General features: G+C 45.4%; 1 protein-coding gene across 3 annotated transcripts in view; it reads left to right on the plus strand.

Moving 5' to 3' along the window:
- The window catches only part of LOC115117283 (probable E3 ubiquitin-protein ligase MID2), a 223,742-nt gene that overhangs the window by 167,547 nt on the left and 35,947 nt on the right, over positions 1–20,248 (plus strand). For all 3 annotated transcript variants that reach the window (XM_065018309.1, XM_065018307.1, XM_065018308.1), the window contains 2 exons: positions 3,092–3,219; positions 4,093–4,236. In XM_065018309.1, coding sequence (XP_064874381.1) covers positions 3,092–3,219; positions 4,093–4,236 — 272 coding nt within the window. The remainder of the gene's footprint in view (positions 1–3,091; positions 3,220–4,092; positions 4,237–20,248) is intronic.

The raw sequence follows: 20,248 nt of genomic DNA on the forward strand, positions 1-20,248 counted from the left end.
AAGCATTCAAATAAAATCATTTACCTTTGAAGAACTTCAGATGTTTTCAATGAGGAGAATCTCAGATAGCAAATGTTCAGTTTTTCCTGAAAGATTATTTGTTTAGGACAAATCGCTCCGTTTTCTGCGTCACGTTTAGCTACGAAAAAAAAACTGTATCCAGGATTGTGTAAATCTATCCGCAAGCTCATTAGCATAACACAACGTTAACTATTCATGAAAATCGCAAATGAAATTAAATTAATCTATTTGCTCTCAAGCTTAGCCTTTTGTTAACAACACTGTCATCTCAGATTTTCAAAATATGCTTCTCAACCATTGCAAAACAAGCATTTGTGTAACAGTATTCATGGCTAACGTACCATTTAGCGTTAGCATTCAGCATGCAACATTTTCCACAAAAACCATAAAAGCATTCAAATAAAATCATTTACCTTTGAAGAACTTCAGATGTTTTCAATGAGGAGACTCTGTTAGATAGCAAATGTTCCGTTTTTACAAAAAATATTATTTGTGTCGACTAATCGCTCCGTTTTGTTCATCACGTTTGGGTAAGGAAAAAATAATAATAAGTCATTAAAACGCGAACTTTTTTCCAAATTAACTCCATAATATCGACAGAAACATGGCAAACCGATGTTTAGAATCAATCCTCAAGGTGTTTTTCACATATCTATCGACGATAACTGCCACGATGGATTTTTACTTTCTCTTCTGAAGAAATGGTTTACAGATTACAGATTACGCACACAGGACACCGGGCGGGACACCAGGTAAATGTAGTCTCTTATGGTCAATCTTCCAATGATATGCCTACAAACACGTCACAATGCTGCAGACACCTCGGGGAATAGACAGAAAGCGCGGGCTCATTCCTGGCGCAATCACAGCCATATAAGGAGACATTGGAACACAGCGCCTTCAGAATCTGGGGCATTTCCTATATGAAAGTTCATCTTGGTTTCGCCTGTTGCATTAGTTCTGGGGCACTCACAGATAATATCTTTGCAGTTTTGGAGACGTCAGAGTTTTGTCTTTCCAAGGCTGTCAATTCCATGCATAGTCGAGCATCTTTTCGTGACAAAATATTGCGCTTAAAACGGGCACGTCTTTTTATCCAATAATGACACAGCGCCCCCATAGGTTCAAGAGGTTAATTCCCCCATCCCTCCCCCTTGAAATCATCCTTGACCTCCCCATCCCTCCCCCCATTAAATCGTCATTAACCTCCCCATCCCTCCCCCTTGAAATCATCCTTAACCTCCCCATCCATCCCCCTTAAAATCATCCTTGACCTCCCATTGAAATCATCTCCCATTCCTCCCCCCCATGAAATCATCCTTAACATCCCCATCCCTCCCCCATGAAATCATCCTTTACCTCCCATTCCTCCCCATGAAATCATCCTTACCTCCCCATCCCTCCCACATGAAATCATCCTTGATCTCCCCATCCCTCCCCATGAAATCGTCATTAACCTCCTCATCCCTCCCCTATGAAATCATCCTTAACCTCCCCATCCCTCCCCCATGAAATCATCCTTAATCTCCCCATCCCTCCCCTTGAAATCATCCTTTACCTCCCCATCCCTCCCCCATGAAATCATCCTTAACCTCCCCATCCCTCCCACATGAAATCATCCTTGACCTCCCCATCCCTCCCCCCATGAAATCGTCATTAACCTACTCATCCCTCCCCATGAAATCATCCTTAACCTCCCCATCCCTCCCCATGAAATCATCCTTAATCTCCCCATCCCTCCCCTTGAAATCATCCTTTACCTCCCCATCCCTCCCCCATGAAATCATCCTTAACCTCCCCATCCCTCCCACATGAAATCATCCTTGACCTCCCCATCCCTCCCCCCATGAAATCGTCATTAACCTCCTCATCCCTCCCCCTTGAAATCATCCTTAACCTCCCCATCCCTCCCCCATGAAATCATCCTTAATCTCCCCATCCCTCCCCTTGAAAATCATCCTTGAAATCATCCTTAACCTCCCCATCCCTCCCACATGAAATCATCCTTGACCTCCCCATCCCTCCCCCATGAAATCGTCATTAACCTACTCATCCCTCCCCATGAAATCATCCTTAACCTCCCCATCCCTCCCCCATGAAATCATCCTTAATCTCCCCATCCCTCCCCTTGAAATCATCCTTTACCTCCCCATCCCTCCCCCATGAAATCATCCTTAACCTCCCCATCCCTCCCACATGAAATCATCCTTGACCTCCCCATCCCTCCCCCATGAAATCGTCATTAACCTCCTCATCCCTCCCCCATGAAATCATCCTTAACCTCCCATCCCTCCCCCATGAAATCGTCATTAACCTCCTCATCCCTCCCCATGAAATCATCCTTAATCTCCCCATCCCTCCCCTTGAAATCATCATTTACCTCCCCATCCCTCCCACATGAAATCATCCTTGACCTCCCCATCCCTCCCCCTTGAAATCATCCTTTACCTCCCTTGCCAGCCCCCTATAGCTATCCAGCATGAAGGTGACCAAAAGGAAAGACAGACATCCCCCTCCCTGCCATCTCTCTCTCACCCCTGATATCCTCCCGAGACCTCCCTTCCTGGAACTCCCCCATGTCCTCCCATGTCCTCCCATGTCCTCCCAGTCCTCCCATGTCCTCCCAGTCCTCCCATGTCCTCCCAGTCCTCCCATGTCCTCCCAGTCCTCCCATGATGGAGACAGGCTGGAATATGAAGGATGTAGGGTTAGGCACAGCAGGGCTCCTACACGCACAGAGAGAGAGAGAGATCATTCTGGGTCTCTGCTTCTGCATTGTTCTCCTGCTGAGGTTCTCCATTCTGACAAGATCTTTTTCTCTGTCTCTGTCTCTGTCTCTCTCTCTCTGTCTCTCTCTGTCTGTATGTCTGTCTGTCTGTCTGTCTGTCTGTCTGTCTGTCTGTCTGTCTGTCTGTCTGTGTCCCTCTCTCTCTCTCTCTCTCTCTCTCTCTCTCTCTGTCACTCTCTGTCTCTCTTTCTCTCTGTCTCTCTCTCTATCTCTCTGTCTCTCTATCTCTCTGTCTCTCTCTCTCCCTCTCTCTCTCTCTGTCTCTCTTTCTCTTCCTCTCAGGGTTGCCATGGCCACGGCCTCATCCCAGGTGCTGATTCCAGATGTGAACCTGAACGAAGCCTTTGATAACTTTGCCCTGGACTTTTCCAGAGAGAAGAAGATCCTAGAGGGACTGGACTACCTGACAGGTGAGAGGGAAGGAGGGAGGGAGGGAGGGAGGGAGGGAGAGGGAGAGAGAAGAAGATCCTAGAGGGACTGGACTACCTGACAGGTGAGAGGGAGAGGGAGAGAGAGAAGAAGATCCTGAGAGGGAGAGGGAGAGAGAGAAGAAGAGGGACTGGACTACCTGACAGGTGAGAGGGAGAGGGAGAGAGAGAAGAAGATCCTAGAGGGACTGGACTACCTGACAGGTGAGAGGGAGAGGGAGAGAGAGAAGAAGATCCTAGAGGGACTGGACTACCTGACAGGTGAGAGGGAGAGGGAGAGAGAGAAGAAGATCCTAGAGGGACTGGACTACCTGACAGGTGAGAGGGAGAGGGAGAGAGAGAAGAAGATCCTAGAGGGACTGGACTACCTGACAGGTGAGAGGGAGAGGGAGAGAGAGAAGAAGATCCTAGAGGGACTGGACTACCTGACAGGTGAGAGGGAGAGGGAGAGAGAAGAAGATCCTAGAGGGACTGGACTACCTGACGGGTGAGAGGGAGAGGGAGAGAGAGAAGAAGATCCTAGAGGGACTGGGGCTTTCACTAACAACAAAAACACATGACCACTTTTGGTAAATAATGAACCTGTCTAGTGACAGATGTCCGCCCTGCAAGCCTCTGGAGTCGTTATATTGAAACATAAACAACCACCAGAGACGCACAGAAAAACAAACAGTTGGTCAGAACTTGACTTTAGTAGGTTTCCTTTAGACAGGAGGGACCGTGCAAATTGATCAACATTTATGTGAATGTGGGATAAACAAATCAAATCAACATTTATTTAACGTGTCATTTCACAAACTCATTTTCACAATATACTTTACAAAACACCAACATTTGCCTTGTTTGACCCTGTAGCTCCCAGTCCTCCCTCCATACGTGATGAGCTGTGTACTGCCTCCCACGACACCATCACAGTTCACTGGACGTCTGAGGACGAGTTCAGCGTCACCTCCTACGAACTGCAGTACACCATCTACACCGGACAGACCAACTTCATCAGTAAGTACCGTGACAATACACCAGTCGTAAACACCATCTACCCAGTATACTACCCTTACAATAAAAATTGTGAAACATTTAAAAAAGTTATCCTTTTTAGATAAAGCTATACTAAATATATTCACATCACAAAATAAAAACACACTGTTTTGCAATGAATGTCTACAGTAGCATCAACAGCACTCTGTAGGGTAGCACCATGGTGTAGCCTGAGGACAGCTAGCTTCCGTCCTCCTCTGAGTACAATGACTTCAATACAAAACCTGAGAGGCTCATGGTTCTCACCCCCTTCCATAGACTTACACAGTAATTATGACAACTTCAAGAGGACGTCCTCCAACCTATCAGATCTCTTGCAGCATGAACTGACATGTTGTCCACACAATCAAAGAGAATAAATCTATTACTGAAAGTATAAGCTATCGCTAGTTAGTACTGCAGTGTATAAAATGTGGTGAGTAATTGACTCAAAGAGAGAGAAAGACAATAGTTGTGCAGTTTTTAACAAATTCATTTAAAAATGAAGGAGAAGCAAGAGAGAGCGAGAGAGGTATAATTAATTGTATTTTTTTCACTTCCACTTAGCTTGTGAATGCAGCTAGCTAGTTTAGCCTACTCAAACACCCGGCTCAAACAGAGAAGGACGCTATGTTAGCTAACTGGCTATGGATATCCAACAGAGAAGGATGCTATGTTAGCTAACTGGCTATGGATATCCAACAGAGAAGGACGCTATGTTAGCTAACTGGCTATGGATATCCAACAGAGAAGGATGCTATGTTAGCTAACTGGCTATGGATATCCAACAGAGAAGGACGCTATGTTAGCTAACTGGCTATGGATATCCAACAGAGAAGGATGCTATGTTAGCTAACTGGCTATGGATATCCAACAGAGAAGGACGCTATGTTAGCTAACTGGATATGGATATCCAACAGAGAAGGATGCTATGTTAGCTAACTGGCTATGGATATCCAACAGAGAAGGATGCTATGTTAGCTAACTGGCTATGGATATCCAACAGAGAAGGACGCTATGTTAGCTAACTGGCTATGGATATCCAACAGAGAAGGATGCTATGTTAGCTAACTGGCTATGGATATCCAACAGAGAAGGATGCTATGTTAGCTAACTGGCTATGGATATCCAACACTAGAACTCTTCCTAGTCAAAGTAAGGCTTTTGGTTTTATTGATTTATTGTCACCAGGGCCCGCTGGTGTAACTGCTATGTAACTGCTTGCTGACTGTACACTGTACTGCAGGTTTACTAACGTGTTATTTCTAGTAGCTATGTTGACAATGATGTTATTATAGAGTGACAACGATATAGGCTGTGTGTAGCGGATAGCGATTATGATATGAAGGTTTGGCTTGGGAAGGTTTTTTCAACTGGTCAGAAACAGCTGTGTTGTGCACTGAAGTTCACAAGCGAAGGGAAAAGGTGAGACGAGAAATTATCCATAAAGCAAAATGATCTGTTTTGTATGTGGCTGCTATGAAAGTGAATAGTGTTGGCGTGTGATCAGGGGTGTATTCATTTTCTTAAACGGAAGCAAACGCAACAAAATGGGGATAAAAAATACCTGTATTTGTCCAATAGAAACTCTCGTTTGTTGGAGTAATGATCGACCTGTGTGCACCTACGTTGTAAACGGTTCATTCATAGGCCAGGTTGTAGCCACCTCATGATTGGTTTAGAGACCATTACAGTATCGGTTCATTCATAGGCCAGGTTGTAGCCACCTCATGATTGGTTTAGAGACCATTACAGTATCGGTTCATTCATAGGCCAGGTTGTATCATGATGGGTTTAGAGACCATTACAGTATCGGTTCATTCATAGGCCAGGTTGTATCATGATTGGTTTAGAGACCATTACAGTATCGGTTCATTCATAGGCCAGGTTGTATCATGATGGGTTTAGAGACCATTACAGTATCGGTTCATTCATAGGCCAGGTTGTAGCCACCTCATGATGGGTTTAGAGACCATTACAGTATCGGTTCATTCATAGGCCAGGTTGTAGCCACCTCATGATGGGTTTAGAGACCATTACAGTATCGGTTCATTCATAGGCCAGGTTGTATCATGATGGGTTTAGAGACCATTACAGTATCAGTTCATTCATAGGCCAGGTTGTATCATGATGGGTTTAGAGACCATTACAGTATCAGTTCATTCATAGGCCAGGTTGTAGCCACCTCATGATGGGTTTAGAGACCATTACAGTATCGGTTCATTCATAGGCCAGGTTGTATCATGACGGGTTTAGAGACCATTACAGTATTGGTTCATTCATAGGCCAGGTTGTATCATGATGGGTTTAGAGACCATTACAGTATCGGTTCATTCATAGGCCAGGTTGTATCATGATGGGTTTAGAGACCATTACAGTATCGGTTCATTCATAGGCCAGGTTGTAGTGACCTCATGATGGGTTTAGAGACCATTACAGTATCGGTTCATTCATAGGCCAGGTTGTAGCCACCTCATGATGGGTTTAGAGACCATTACAGTATCGGTTCATTCATAGGCCAGGTTGTATCATGATGGGTTTAGAGACCATTACAGTATCGGTTCATTCATAGGCCAGGTTGTAGCCACCTCATGATGGGTTTAGAGACCATTACAGTATCGGTTCATTCATAGGCCAGGTTGTATCATGATTGGTTTAGAGACCATTACAGTATTGGTTCATTCAAAGGCCAGGTTGTATCATGATGGGTTTGGAGACCATTACAGTATCGGTTCATTCATAGGCCAGGTTGTAGCCACCTCATGATGGGTTTAGAGACCATTACAGTATCGGTTCATTCATAGGCCAGGTTGTATCATGATGGGTTTAGAGACCATTACAGTATCAGTTCATTCATAGGCCAGGTTGTATCATGATGGGTTTAGAGACCATTACAGTATCGGTTCATTCATAGGCCAGGTTGTATCATGATGGGTTTAGAGACCATTACAGTATCGGTTCATTCATAGGCCAGGTTGTATCATGATGGGTTTAGAGACCATTACAGTATCAGTTCATTCATAGGCCAGGTTGTATCATGATGGGTTTAGAGACCATTACAGTATCAGTTCATTCATAGGCCAGGTTGTATCATGATGGGTTTAGAGACCATTACAGTATCGGTTCATTCATAGGCCAGGTTGTATCATGATGGGTTTAGAGACCATTACAGTATCGGTTCATTCATAGGCCAGGTTGTATCATGATGGGTTTAGAGACCATTACAGTATCGGTTCATTCATAGGCCAGGTTGTAGTGACCTCATGATGGGTTTAGAGACCATTACAGTATCGGTTCATTCATAGGCCAGGTTGTAGCCACCTCATGATGGGTTTAGAGACCATTACAGTATCGGTTCATTCATAGGCCAGGTTGTATCATGATGGGTTTAGAGACCATTACAGTATCGGTTCATTCATAGGCCAGGTTGTAGCCACCTCATGATGGGTTTAGAGACCATTACAGTATCGGTTCATTCATAGGCCAGGTTGTATCATGATTGGTTTAGAGACCATTACAGTATCGGTTCATTCAAAGGCCAGGTTGTATCATGATGGGTTTGGAGACCATTACAGTATCGGTTCATTCATAGGCCAGGTTGTAGCCACCTCATGATGGGTTTAGAGACCATTACAGTATTGGTTCATTCATAGGCCAGGTTGTATCATGATGGGTTTAGAGACCATTACAGTATCGGTTCATTCATAGGCCAGGTTGTATCATGATGGGTTTAGAGACCATTACAGTATCGGTTCATTCATAGGCCAGGTTGTATCATGATTGGTTTAGAGACCATTACAGTATCAGTTCATTCATAGGCCAGGTTGTATCATGATGGGTTTAGAGACCATTACAGTATCGGTTCATTCATAGGCCAGGTTGTATCATGATGGGTTTAGAGACCATTACAGTATCGGTTCATTCATAGGCCAGGTTGTATCATGATGGGTTTAGAGACCATTACAGTATCAGTTCATTCATAGGCCAGGTTGTATCATGATGGGTTTAGAGACCATTACAGTATCAGTTCATTCATAGGCCAGGTTGTATCATGATGGGTTTAGAGACCATTACAGTATCGGTTCATTCATAGGCCAGGTTGTATCATGATGGGTTTAGAGACCATTACAGTATCGGTTCATTCATAGGCCAGGTTGTATCATGATTGGTTTAGAGACCATTACAGTATCGGTTCATTCATAGGCCAGGTTGTAGCCTCATGATTGGTTTAGAGACCATTACAGTATCGGTTCATTCATAGGCCAGGTTGTAGCCACCTCATGATGGGTTTAGAGACCATTACAGTATCGGTTCATTCATAGGCCAGGTTGTATCATGATTGGTTTAGAGACCATTACAGTATCGGTTCATTCAAAGGCCAGGTTGTATCATGATGGGTTTGGAGACCATTACAGTATCGGTTCATTCATAGGCCAGGTTGTAGCCACCTCATGATGGGTTTAGAGACCATTACAGTATCGGTTCATTCATAGGCCAGGTTGTATCATGATGGGTTTAGAGACCATTACAGTATCGGTTCATTCATAGGCCAGGTTGTATCATGATGGGTTTAGAGACCATTACAGTATCGGTTCATTCATAGGCCAGGTTGTATCATGATTGGTTTAGAGACCATTACAGTATCAGTTCATTCATAGGCCAGGTTGTATCATGATGGGTTTAGAGACCATTACAGTATCGGTTCATTCATAGGCCAGGTTGTATCATGATGGGTTTAGAGACCATTACAGTATCGGTTCATTCATAGGCCAGGTTGTATCATGATGGGTTTAGAGACCATTACAGTATCAGTTCATTCATAGGCCAGGTTGTATCATGATGGGTTTAGAGACCATTACAGTATCAGTTCATTCATAGGCCAGGTTGTATCATGATGGGTTTAGAGACCATTACAGTATCGGTTCATTCATAGGCCAGGTTGTATCATGATTGGTTTAGAAACCATTACAGTATCGGTTCATTCATAGGCCAGGTTGTAGCCTCATGATTGGTTTAGAGACCATTACAGTATCGGTTCATTCATAGGCCAGGTTGTATCATGATGGGTTTGGAGACCATTACAGTATCGGTTCATTCATAGGCCAGGTTGTATCATGATGGGTTTGGAGACCATTACAGTATCGGTTCATTCATAGGCCAGGTTGTATCATGATGGGTTTAGAGACCATTACAGTATCGGTTCATTCATAGGCCAGGTTGTAGCCACCTCATGATGGGTTTAGAGACCATTCCAGTATCGGTTCATTCATAGGCCAGGTTGTATCATGATGGGTTTAGAGACCATTACAGTATCGGTTCATTCATAGGCCAGGTTGTATCATGATGGGTTTAGAGACCATTACAGTATCAGTTCATTCATAGGCCAGGTTGTATCATGATGGGTTTAGAGACCATTCCAGTATCGGTTCATTCATAGGCCAGGTTGTATCATGATGGGTTTAGAGACCATTACAGTATCATGTAGTAGCTTAAACCTGTCACTGTTACATTGAACTGGGTGAATATGAATGACAGTAACCTAAACCCATCACTGTTACATTGAACTGGGTGAATATGAATGACAGTATCCTAAACCTGTCACTGTTACATTGAACTGGGTGAATATGAATGACAGTAACCTAAACCTGTCACTGTTACATTGAACTGGGTGAATATGAATGACAGTAACCTAAACCTATCACTGTTACATTGAACTGGGTGAATATGAATGACAGTAACCTAAACCTGTCACTGTTACATTGAACTGGGTGAATGACAGTAACCTAAACCTGTCACTGTTACATTGAACTGGGTGAATGTGAATGACAGTAACCTAAACCCATCACTGTTACATTGAACTGGGTGAATATGAATGACAGTAACCTAAACCTGTCACTGTTACATTGAACTGGGTGAATATGAATGACAGTAACCTAAACCTGTCACTGTTACATTGAACTGGGTGAATGACAGTAACCTAAACCTGTCACTGTTACATTGAACTGGGTGAATATGAATGACAGTAACCTAAACCTATCACTGTTACATTGAACTGGGTGAATATGAATGACAGTAACCTAAACCTGTCACTGTTACATTGAACTGGGTGAATATGAATGACAGTAACCTAAACCTGTCACTGTTACATTGAACTGGGTGAATATGAATGACAGTAACCTAAACCTGTCACTGTTACATTGAACTGGGTGAATATGAATGACAGTAACCTAAACCCATCACTGTTACATTGAACTGGGTGAATGTGAATGACAGTAACCTAAACCCATCACTGTTACATTGAACTGGGTGAATATGAATGACAGTAACCTAAACCTATCACTGTTACATTGAACTGGGTGAATGTGAATGACAGTATCCTAAACCTATCACTGTTACATTGAACTGGGTGAATGTGAATGACAGTAACCTAAACCCATCACTGTTACATTGAACTGGGTGAATGACAGTAACCTAAACCCATCACTGTTACATTGAACTGGGTGAATATGAATGACAGTAACCTAAACCCATCACTGTTACATTGAACTGGGTGAATGTGAATGACAGTATCCTAAACCTGTCACTGTTACATTGAACTGGGTGAATATGAATGACAGTAGCCTAAACCTATCACTGTTACATTGAACTGGGTGAATATGAATGACAGTAACCTAAACCTGTCACTGTTACATTGAACTGGGTGAATGGAATATGAATGACAGTATCCTAAACCTGTCACTGTTACATTGAACTGGGTGAATGGAATATGAATGACAGTATCCTAAACCTGTCACTGTTACATTGAACTGGGTGAATGGAAAATGAATGACAGTATCCTAAACCTATCACTGTTACATTGAACTGGGTGAATATGAATGACAGTAACCTAAACCTGTCACTGTTACATTGAACTGGGTGAATATGAATGACAGTAACCTAAACCTGTCACTGTTACATTGAACTGGGTGAATGTGAATGACAGTAACCTAAACCTGTCACTGTTACATTGAACTGGGTGAATATGAATGACAGTAACCTAAACCTGTCACTGTTACATTGAACTGGGTGAATATGAATGACAGTAACCTAAACCTGTCACTGTTACATTGAACTGGGTGAATATGAATGACAGTATCCTAAACCTGTCACTGTTACATTGAACTGGGTGAATATGAATGACAGTATCCTAAACCTGTCACTGTTACATTGAACTGGGTGAATATGAATGACAGTAGCCTAAACCTGTCACTGTTACATTGAACTGGGTGAATGGAAAATGAATGACAGTCATCCAATGAGCTGTAATAAAAATAAGGCCGTGCTCATGAAAAAAGAATCGTCCTCCCTCATCATAAAGCACTGCCTGCCACTCTACATTACCCATAAACCATGCAGTTTACCATCAACACCGGCCGACCTAATCACAGAGTAACAAAACATCACCACTTCTACACCACTCGTACACCAGCCACAGCTTTATGTTGCATCAAACCACTACGATCTAGAAGAAAAAGAAACGCACACCTATTTAGGCGAGGTGCTGGCTAGCGGAGTAGACAACTTGAAAATAAAAGAGAGCCGCACACTCTAGGAGCTCAGATGCAAAAAATGTAATACCAACGTTTCGACAGCCAAGTTGTATTCATCAGGGTTTACGTATTACATTTTTGCATCTGAGCTCCTAGAGTGTGCGGCTCTCTTTTATTTTCAAGCATCAAACCACTACGACACACAGTCTGGTAAAAATACACTAGAATGAAATAGGATTCTGTATGTCTGCAGCACCACTCACAGACCACTACTCCACAGACCACGTGGTGTATTTATGGTCCCCAAAGTGTTATCTAGGGGCATGCAGTAGGTCTCAGTACCTATGGGAGAATCTCAATGGCGTACTCCTCGCGTCCTCTCTCTCCTCACCTCCTTCTCAAAAACCCATTGGAGAAGAAGGTCAGAGGGGGAGGTACCCCTGGGTATTGAGAAAGAGGCGAGGAGAAAGGACCTGAAGAGTATGCAATTGAGATTCTCTCTTTGAGTTTGTTTTAGAAATACACCAGAATATAAATACAGCTACATAATTACAGAGGTCTCAGACAGAAAACAATTGTTATTCACAAGTCACTACTGTACATGAGGTTGAAAGAAGCATCGGAACAGAAATACAGTCCACCTACAGTAAGAAGAGATAGGGTTGGACTACTTTATAATACAGTAAGAAGAGATAGGGTTGGACTACTATATAATACAGTAAGAAGAGATAGGGTTGGACTACTATATAATACAGTAAGAAGAGATAGGGTTGGACTACTTTATAATACAGTAAGAAGAGATAGGGTTGGACTACTTTATAATACAGTAAGAAGAGATAGGGTTGGACTACTTTATAATACAGTAAGAAGAGATAGGGTTGGACTATTTTATAATACAGTAAGAAGAGATAGGGTTGGACTATTTTATAATACAGTAAGAAGAGATAGGGTTGGACTACTTTATAATACAGTAAGAATAATAGGGTTGGACACTAATAATACAGTAAGAAGAGATAGGGTTGGACTACTTTATAATACAGTAAGAAGAGATAGGGTTGGACTACTTTATAATACAGTAAGAAGAGATAGGGTTGGACTACTTTATAATACAGTAAGAAGAGATAGGGTTGGACTACTTTATAATACAGTAAGAAGAGATAGGGTTGGACTACTTTATAATACAGTAAGAAGAGATAGGGTTGGACTATTTTTACAGTAAGAAGAGAATACAGTAAGAAGAGATAGACTACTTTATAATACAGTAAGAAGAGATAGGGTTGGACTACTTTATAATACAGTAAGAAGAGATAGGGTTGGACTACTATATAATACAGTAAGAAGAGATAGGGTTGGACTACTTTATAATACAGTAAGAAGAGATAGGGTTGGACTACTTTATAATACTGTAACCTACAGTAAGAAGAGATAGGGTTGGACTACTTTATAATACAGTAAGAAGAGATAGGGTTGGACTACTTTATAATACAGTAAGAAGAGATAGGGTTGGACTACTTTATAATACAGTAAGAAGAGATAGGGTTGGACTATTTTATAATACAGTAAGAAGAGATAGGGTTGGACTATTTTATAATACAGTAAGAAGAGATAGGGTTGGACTACTTTATAATACAGTAAGAAGAGATAGGGTTGGACTACTTTATAATACAGTAAGAAGAGATAGGGTTGGACTACTATATAATACAGTAAGAAGAGATAGGGTTGGACTACTTTATAATACAGTAAGAAGAGATAGGGTTGGACTACTTTATAATACTGTAACCTACAGTAAGAAGAGATAGGGTTGGACTACTTTATAATACAGTAAGAAGAGATAGGGTTGGACTACTTTATAATACAGTAAGAAGAGATAGGGTTGGACTACTTTATAATACTGTAAAAAGAGATAGGGTTGGACTACTTTATAATACAGTAAGAAGACATAGGGTTGGACTGCTTGATAATACTGTAAGAAGACATAGGGTTGGACTACTTTATAATACAGTAAGAAGAGATAGGATTGGACTACTTTATAATACAGTAAGAAGACATAGGGTTGGACTGCTTGATAATACTGTAAGAAGACATAGGGTTGGACTACTTTATATAACACTGTATTTTGGTGGTTTGCTCTCTATCCCATTTATATAACTGCAGTATTTTAGTAACATCAAACTTTTGGCTTTTGTATGCTGTCATGCAGCTACTATACAGTACTTTAGTGAAGTGAAGATAATATGCCATTAGGGACCATCAGCTGTTCCATTTTGTCTCCATGGTTTATACACTATAATACCTTGAGTGAGAGGAGTGGTTGACAGTGTAGAGAGGAGAGGAGGGAAGAGGAGGGAATAGGATAATTGCTGAAGTGTAGAGCAGAGTAGATGACAGCAGGTATAGGCCTAGCAGATAATGACAGGCTGCCGTGGCAGGACAAAGGAGGATCAGCTGACTGTAGAGTGGCAGGACACAGGAGGATCAGCTGACTGTAGAGTGGCAGGCTGCTATGGCAGGACACAGGAGGATCAGCTGACTGTAGAGTGGCAGGCTGCCGTGGCAGGACAGGAGGATCAGCTGACTGTAGAGTGGCAGGGTACAGGAGGATCAGCTGACTGTAGAGTGGCAGGACACAGGAGGATCAGATGACTGTAGAGTGGCAGGCTGCTATGGCAGGACACAGGAGGATCAGCTGACTGTAGAGTGGCAGGACACAGAAGGATCAGATGACTGTAGAGTGGCAGGCTGCTATGGCAGGACACAGGAGGATCAGCTGACTGTAGAGTGGCAGGCTGCTATGGCAGGACACAGGAGTATCAGCTGACTGTAGAGTGGCAGGGTACAGGAGGATCAGCTGACTGTAGAGTGGCAGGACACAGGAGGATCAGCTGACTGTGGAGTGGCAGGCTGCTATGGCAGGACACAGGAGGATCAGCTGACTGTGGAGTGGCAGGACACAGGAGGATCAGCTGACTGTAGAGTGGCAGGCTGCTATGGCAGGACAAAGGAGGATCAGCTGACTGTGGAGTAGCAGGGTACAGGAGGATCAGCTGACTGTGGAGTGGCAGGACACAGGAGGATCAGCTGACTGTAGAGTGGCAGGGTACAGGAGGATCAGCTGACTGTAGAGTGGCAGGCTGCTATGGCAGGACAAAGGAGGATCAGCTGACTGTGGAGTAGCAGGGTACAGGAGGATCAGCTGACTGTGGAGTGGCAGGGTACAGGAGGATCAGCTGACTGTAGAGTGGCAGGACACAGGAGGATCAGCTGACTGTAGAGTGGCAGGCTGCTATGGCAGGACACAGGAGGATCAGCTGACTGTAGAGTGGCAGGCTGCTATGGCAGGACACAGGAGGATCAGCTGACTGTGGAGTGGCAGGGTACAGGAGGATCAGCTGACTGTGGAGTGGCAGGACACAGGAGGATCAGCTGACTGTGGAGTGGCAGGACACAGGAGGATCAGCTGACTGTAGAGTGGCAGGCTGCTATGGCAGGACACAGGAGGATCAGCTGACTGTAGAGTGGCAGGACACAGGAGGATCAGCTGACTGTAGAGTGGCAGGGTACAGGAGGATCAGCTGACTGTGGAGTGGCAGGACACAGGAGGATCAGCTGACTGTAGAGTGGCAGGACACAGGAGGATCAGCTGACTGTAGAGTGGAAGGGTACAGGAGGATCAGCTGACTGTAGAGTGGCAGGCTGCTATGGCAGGACACAGGAGGATCAGCTGACTGTAGAGTGGCAGGCTGCTATGGCAGGACACAGGAGGATCAGATGACTGTGGAGTGGCAGGCTGCTATGGCAGGACACAGGAGGATCAGCTGACTGTAGAGTGGCAGGACACAGGAGGATCAGCTGACTGTGGAGTGGCAGGACACAGGAGGATCAGCTGACTGTGGAGTGGCAGGACACAGGAGGATCAGCTGACTGTGGAGTGGCAGGCTGCTATGGCAGGACACAGGAGGATCAGCTGACTGTGGAGTGGCAGGCTGCTATGGCAGGACACAGGAGGATCAGCTGACTGTAGAGTGGCAGCGTACAGGAGGATCAGCTGACTGTGGAGTGGCAGGACACAGGAGGATCAGCTGACTGTGGAGTGGCAGGACACAGGAGGATCAGCTGACTGTGGAGTGGCAGGACACAGGAGGATCAGCTGACTGTGGAGTGGCAGGACACAGGAGGATCAGCTGACTGTAGAGTGGCAGGGTACAGGAGGATCAGCTGACTGTAGAGTGGCAGGACACAGGAGGATCAGCTGACTGTGGAGTGGCAGGCTGCTATGGCAGGACACAGGAGGATCAGCTGACTGTGGAGTGGCAGGACACAGGAGGATCAGCTGACTGTAGAGTGGCAGGCTGCTATGGCAGGACAAAGGAGGATCAGCTGACTGTGGAGTAGCAGGGTACAGGAGGATCAGCTGACTGTGGAGTGGCAGGACACAGGAGGATCAGCTGACTGTAGAGTGGCAGGGTACAGGAGGATCAGCTGACTGTAGAGTGGCAGGCTGCTATGGCAGGACAAGGAGGATCAGCTGACTGTGGAGTGGCAGGGTACAGGAGGATCAGCTGACTGTGGAGTGGCAGGGTACAGGAGGATCAGCTGACTGTAGAGTGGCAGGACACAGGAGGATCAGCTGACTGTAGAGTGGCAGGCTGCTATGGCAGGACACAGGAGGATCAGCTGACTGTAGAGTGGCAGGCTGCTATGGCAGGACACAGGAGGATCAGCTGACTGTGGAGTGGCAGGGTACAGGAGGATCAGCTGACTGTGGAGTGGCAGGACACAGGAGGATCAGCTGACTGTGGAGTGGCAGGACACAGGAGGATCAGCTGACTGTAGAGTGGCAGGCTGCTATGGCAGGACACAGGAGGATCAGCTGACTGTAGAGTGGCAGGACACAGGAGGATCAGCTGACTGTGGAGTGGCAGGGTACAGGAGGATCAGCTGACTGTGGAGTGGCAGGACACAGGAGGATCAGCTGACTGTAGAGTGGGCAGGACACAGGAGGATCAGCTGACTGTAGAGTGGCAGGGTACAGGAGGATCAGCTGACTGTAGAGTGGCAGGCTGCTATGGCAGGACACAGGAGGATCAGCTGACTGTAGAGTGGCAGGCTGCTATGGCAGGACACAGGAGGATCAGATGACTGTGGAGTGGCAGGCTGCTATGGCAGGACACAGGAGGATCAGCTGACTGTAGAGTGGCAGGACACAGGAGGATCAGCTGACTGTGGAGTGGCAGGACACAGGAGGATCAGCTGACTGTGGAGTGGCAGGACACAGGAGGATCAGCTGACTGTGGAGTGGCAGGCTGCTATGGCAGGACACAGGAGGATCAGCTGACTGTGGAGTGGCAGGCTGCTATGGCAGGACACAGGAGGATCAGCTGACTGTAGAGTGGCAGCGTACAGGAGGATCAGCTGACTGTGGAGTGGCAGGACACAGGAGGATCAGCTGACTGTGGAGTGGCAGGACACAGGAGGATCAGCTGACTGTGGAGTGGCAGGACACAGGAGGATCAGCTGACTGTGGAGTGGCAGGACACAGGAGGATCAGCTGACTGTAGAGTGGCAGGGTACAGGAGGATCAGCTGACTGTAGAGTGGCAGGGTACAGGAGGATCAGCTGACTGTAGAGTGGCAGGGTACAGGAGGATCAGCTGACTGTAGAGTGGCAGGCTGCTATGGCAGGACACAGGAGGGTCAGATGACTGTGGAGTACCACTCTCCCATGTGGAGCTGGTTGGCCCTGGGACAGATTGGAGTATCTTGACACATACCTCCTACAGATCCTCCACAAATCTGCTTTCCCCTCATCTACTGTTCTTCTCCCTTTCCTTTCCCTCTTCTCTAATCCTCTCTTCTGTTTCCCTCCTTTTCCCACCCCTCTACTCCTCCTCCCCCCCCTCCCCCAACTCTCCCTATCTTTTTATCCCCTCCCCTCTCTCCTCCCCCCCTCCCCCAACTCTCCCTATCTTTTTATCCCCTCCCCTCTCTCTTCTCCCCCTCCCGTCTTCTCCCTCTCAGTCCCAGCCTGCTCTAACCTGCTCTGAAGTGTAGTCCCAGTGATGCGGTGAAGTAGGATTTATTTCAGCAGTGATAGACTGAAGTGCTGAGGCCATCAGCAGAGCCAGAGTGGGAGGGAAGAGAGCTGAGCTGGCTGGCAGACCTGGGTTCAAATACTATTTGAAATATTTAAAAAAAAAATGTAAATGTTTTCTTTAGCCTGCCTGGAGTGCCATTTGGACGGGGTTTATACTTTTGAGACTTTTCTATCGGTCCATTAACCCAGACAAGCCTAATCAATCACCAATAAAGTATTTAAAATCTATCAAATACTATTTGATCCCAGGACCGCTGGTTGGCTGGCCTCACTGAGTTGCCATTACCTCCTCAGGAGGATAAGAGGGAACTGGAGCTGAATCGGAGAGAAATGCATTTCATTTCAGACTGTTGAGTTTGTAGCATTGCCTTTTTTTTCTGCATCTCTAAGTGCTTAAACGCTAACCACTGTTGATGTCATCTGATCCTGCTCCTCTCTCCCTGGAGGGGGAATGTGAGATGTTCTGTCCTAGAGGACCAGCCAGGTACCAGGGATGGGAATGTGAGATGTTCTGTCCTACAGGACCAGCCAGGTACCAGGGATGGGAATGTGAGATGTTCTGTCCTACAGGACCAGCCAGGTACCAGGGATGGGAATGTGAGATGTTCTGTCCTACAGGACCAGCCAGGTACCCGGGATGGGAATGTGTACTACTCAGCAGTAGTACAGTATGCCAGCTGATCAGTACTTAGCAGTAGTACAGTATGCCAGCTGATCAGTACTCAGCAGTAGTACAGTATGCCCGCTGATCAGTACTTAGCAGTAGTGCAGTATGCCAGCTGATCAGTACTCAGCAGTAGTGCAGTATGCCCGCTGATCAGTACTTAGCAGTAGTACAGTATGCCAGCTGATCAGTACTCAGCAGTAGTGCAGTATGCCAGCTGATCAGTACTCAGCAGTAGTGCAGTATGCCCGCTGATCAGTACTTAGCAGTAGTACAGTATGCCAGCTGATCAGTACTCAGCAGTAGTACAGTATGCCAGCTGATCAGTACTCAGCAGTAGTGCAGTATGCCAGCTGATCAGTACTCAGCAGTAGTACAGTATGCCCGCTGATCAGTACTCAGCAGTAGTACAGTATGCCCGCTGATCAGTACTCAGCAGTAGTGCAGTATGCCAGCTGATCAGTACTCAGCAGTAGTGCAGTATGCCCGCTGATCAGTACTCAGCAGTAGTACAGTATGCCAGCTGATCAGTACTTAGCAGTAGTACAGTATGCCAGCTGATCAGTACTCAGCAGTAGTACAGTATGCCCGCTGATCAGTACTTAGCAGTAGTACAGTATGCCAGCTGATCAGTACTCAGCAGTAGTGCAGTATGCCAGCTGATCAGTACTCAGCAGTAGTGCAGTATGCCCGCTGATCAGTACTTAGCAGTAGTACAGTATGCCAGCTGATCAGTACTCAGCAGAAGTACAGTATGCCAGCTGATCAGTACTCAGCAGTAGTGCAGTATGCCAGCTGATCAGTACTCAGCAGTAGTACAGTATGCCAGCTGATCAGTACTTAGCAGTAGTACAGTATGCCCACTGATCAGTACTTAGCAGTAGTGCAGTATGCCAGCTGATCAGTACTCAGCAGTAGTGCAGTATGCCCGCTGATCAGTACTTAGCAGTAGTACAGTATGCCAGCTGATCAGTACTCAGCAGTAGTACAGTATGCCCGCTGATCAGTACTCAGCAGTAGTACAGTATGCCCAGCTGATCAGTACTCAGCAGTAGTGCAGTATGCCAGCTGATCAGTACTCAGCAGTAGTGCAGTATGCCAGCTGATCAGTACTCAGCAGTAGTGCAGTATGCCAGCTGATCAGTACTCAGCAGTAGTACAGTATGCCAGCTGAGCTGATGTTGATGTATTTCTGCTTCAACTAGAACTCTCAGTCTCTATATATTATATTTCAGACCAACTATATCTCTTTGGACACATTTCACACTTGACTCTGTATCTGCACGTCCTTCTCTCTGTCTCAACATTTTCTCAGCTCTCTCTCTCTTTCTCGATCTCTCTCTCTCTCGCTCTCTCTCTCTCTCGCTCTCTCTCTTTCTCTCACTCTCTCTTTCTCGATCTCTCTCTCTCTCTCGCTCGCTCTCTCTCGTTCTCTCTCTCTTTATCTATTACTCTATCTTGCTCTCGCTCTCCTTCTCTCTCTCTCTCTCTCTCTCTCTCTCTCTGTCTCTCTCTCTCTCTGTCTCTCTCTCCCTCTCTCCCCCTCTCCCTCTCAATTCAATTCAAGGGGCTTTACATGTGTTAACATTGCCAAAGCAAGTGAGGTAGATAATATATAAAGTGAATATATAAAGTGAAATAAACAAACACTCTCTCTATCTTGTTCTCTCTCTCTCTCTATCTCTCTCTTGCTCTCTCTCTCTCTGTC

This window comes from Oncorhynchus nerka, linkage group LG5 (genome assembly GCF_034236695.1).
Source record: "Oncorhynchus nerka isolate Pitt River linkage group LG5, Oner_Uvic_2.0, whole genome shotgun sequence".
Lineage (NCBI taxonomy): Eukaryota > Metazoa > Chordata > Actinopteri > Salmoniformes > Salmonidae > Oncorhynchus > Oncorhynchus nerka.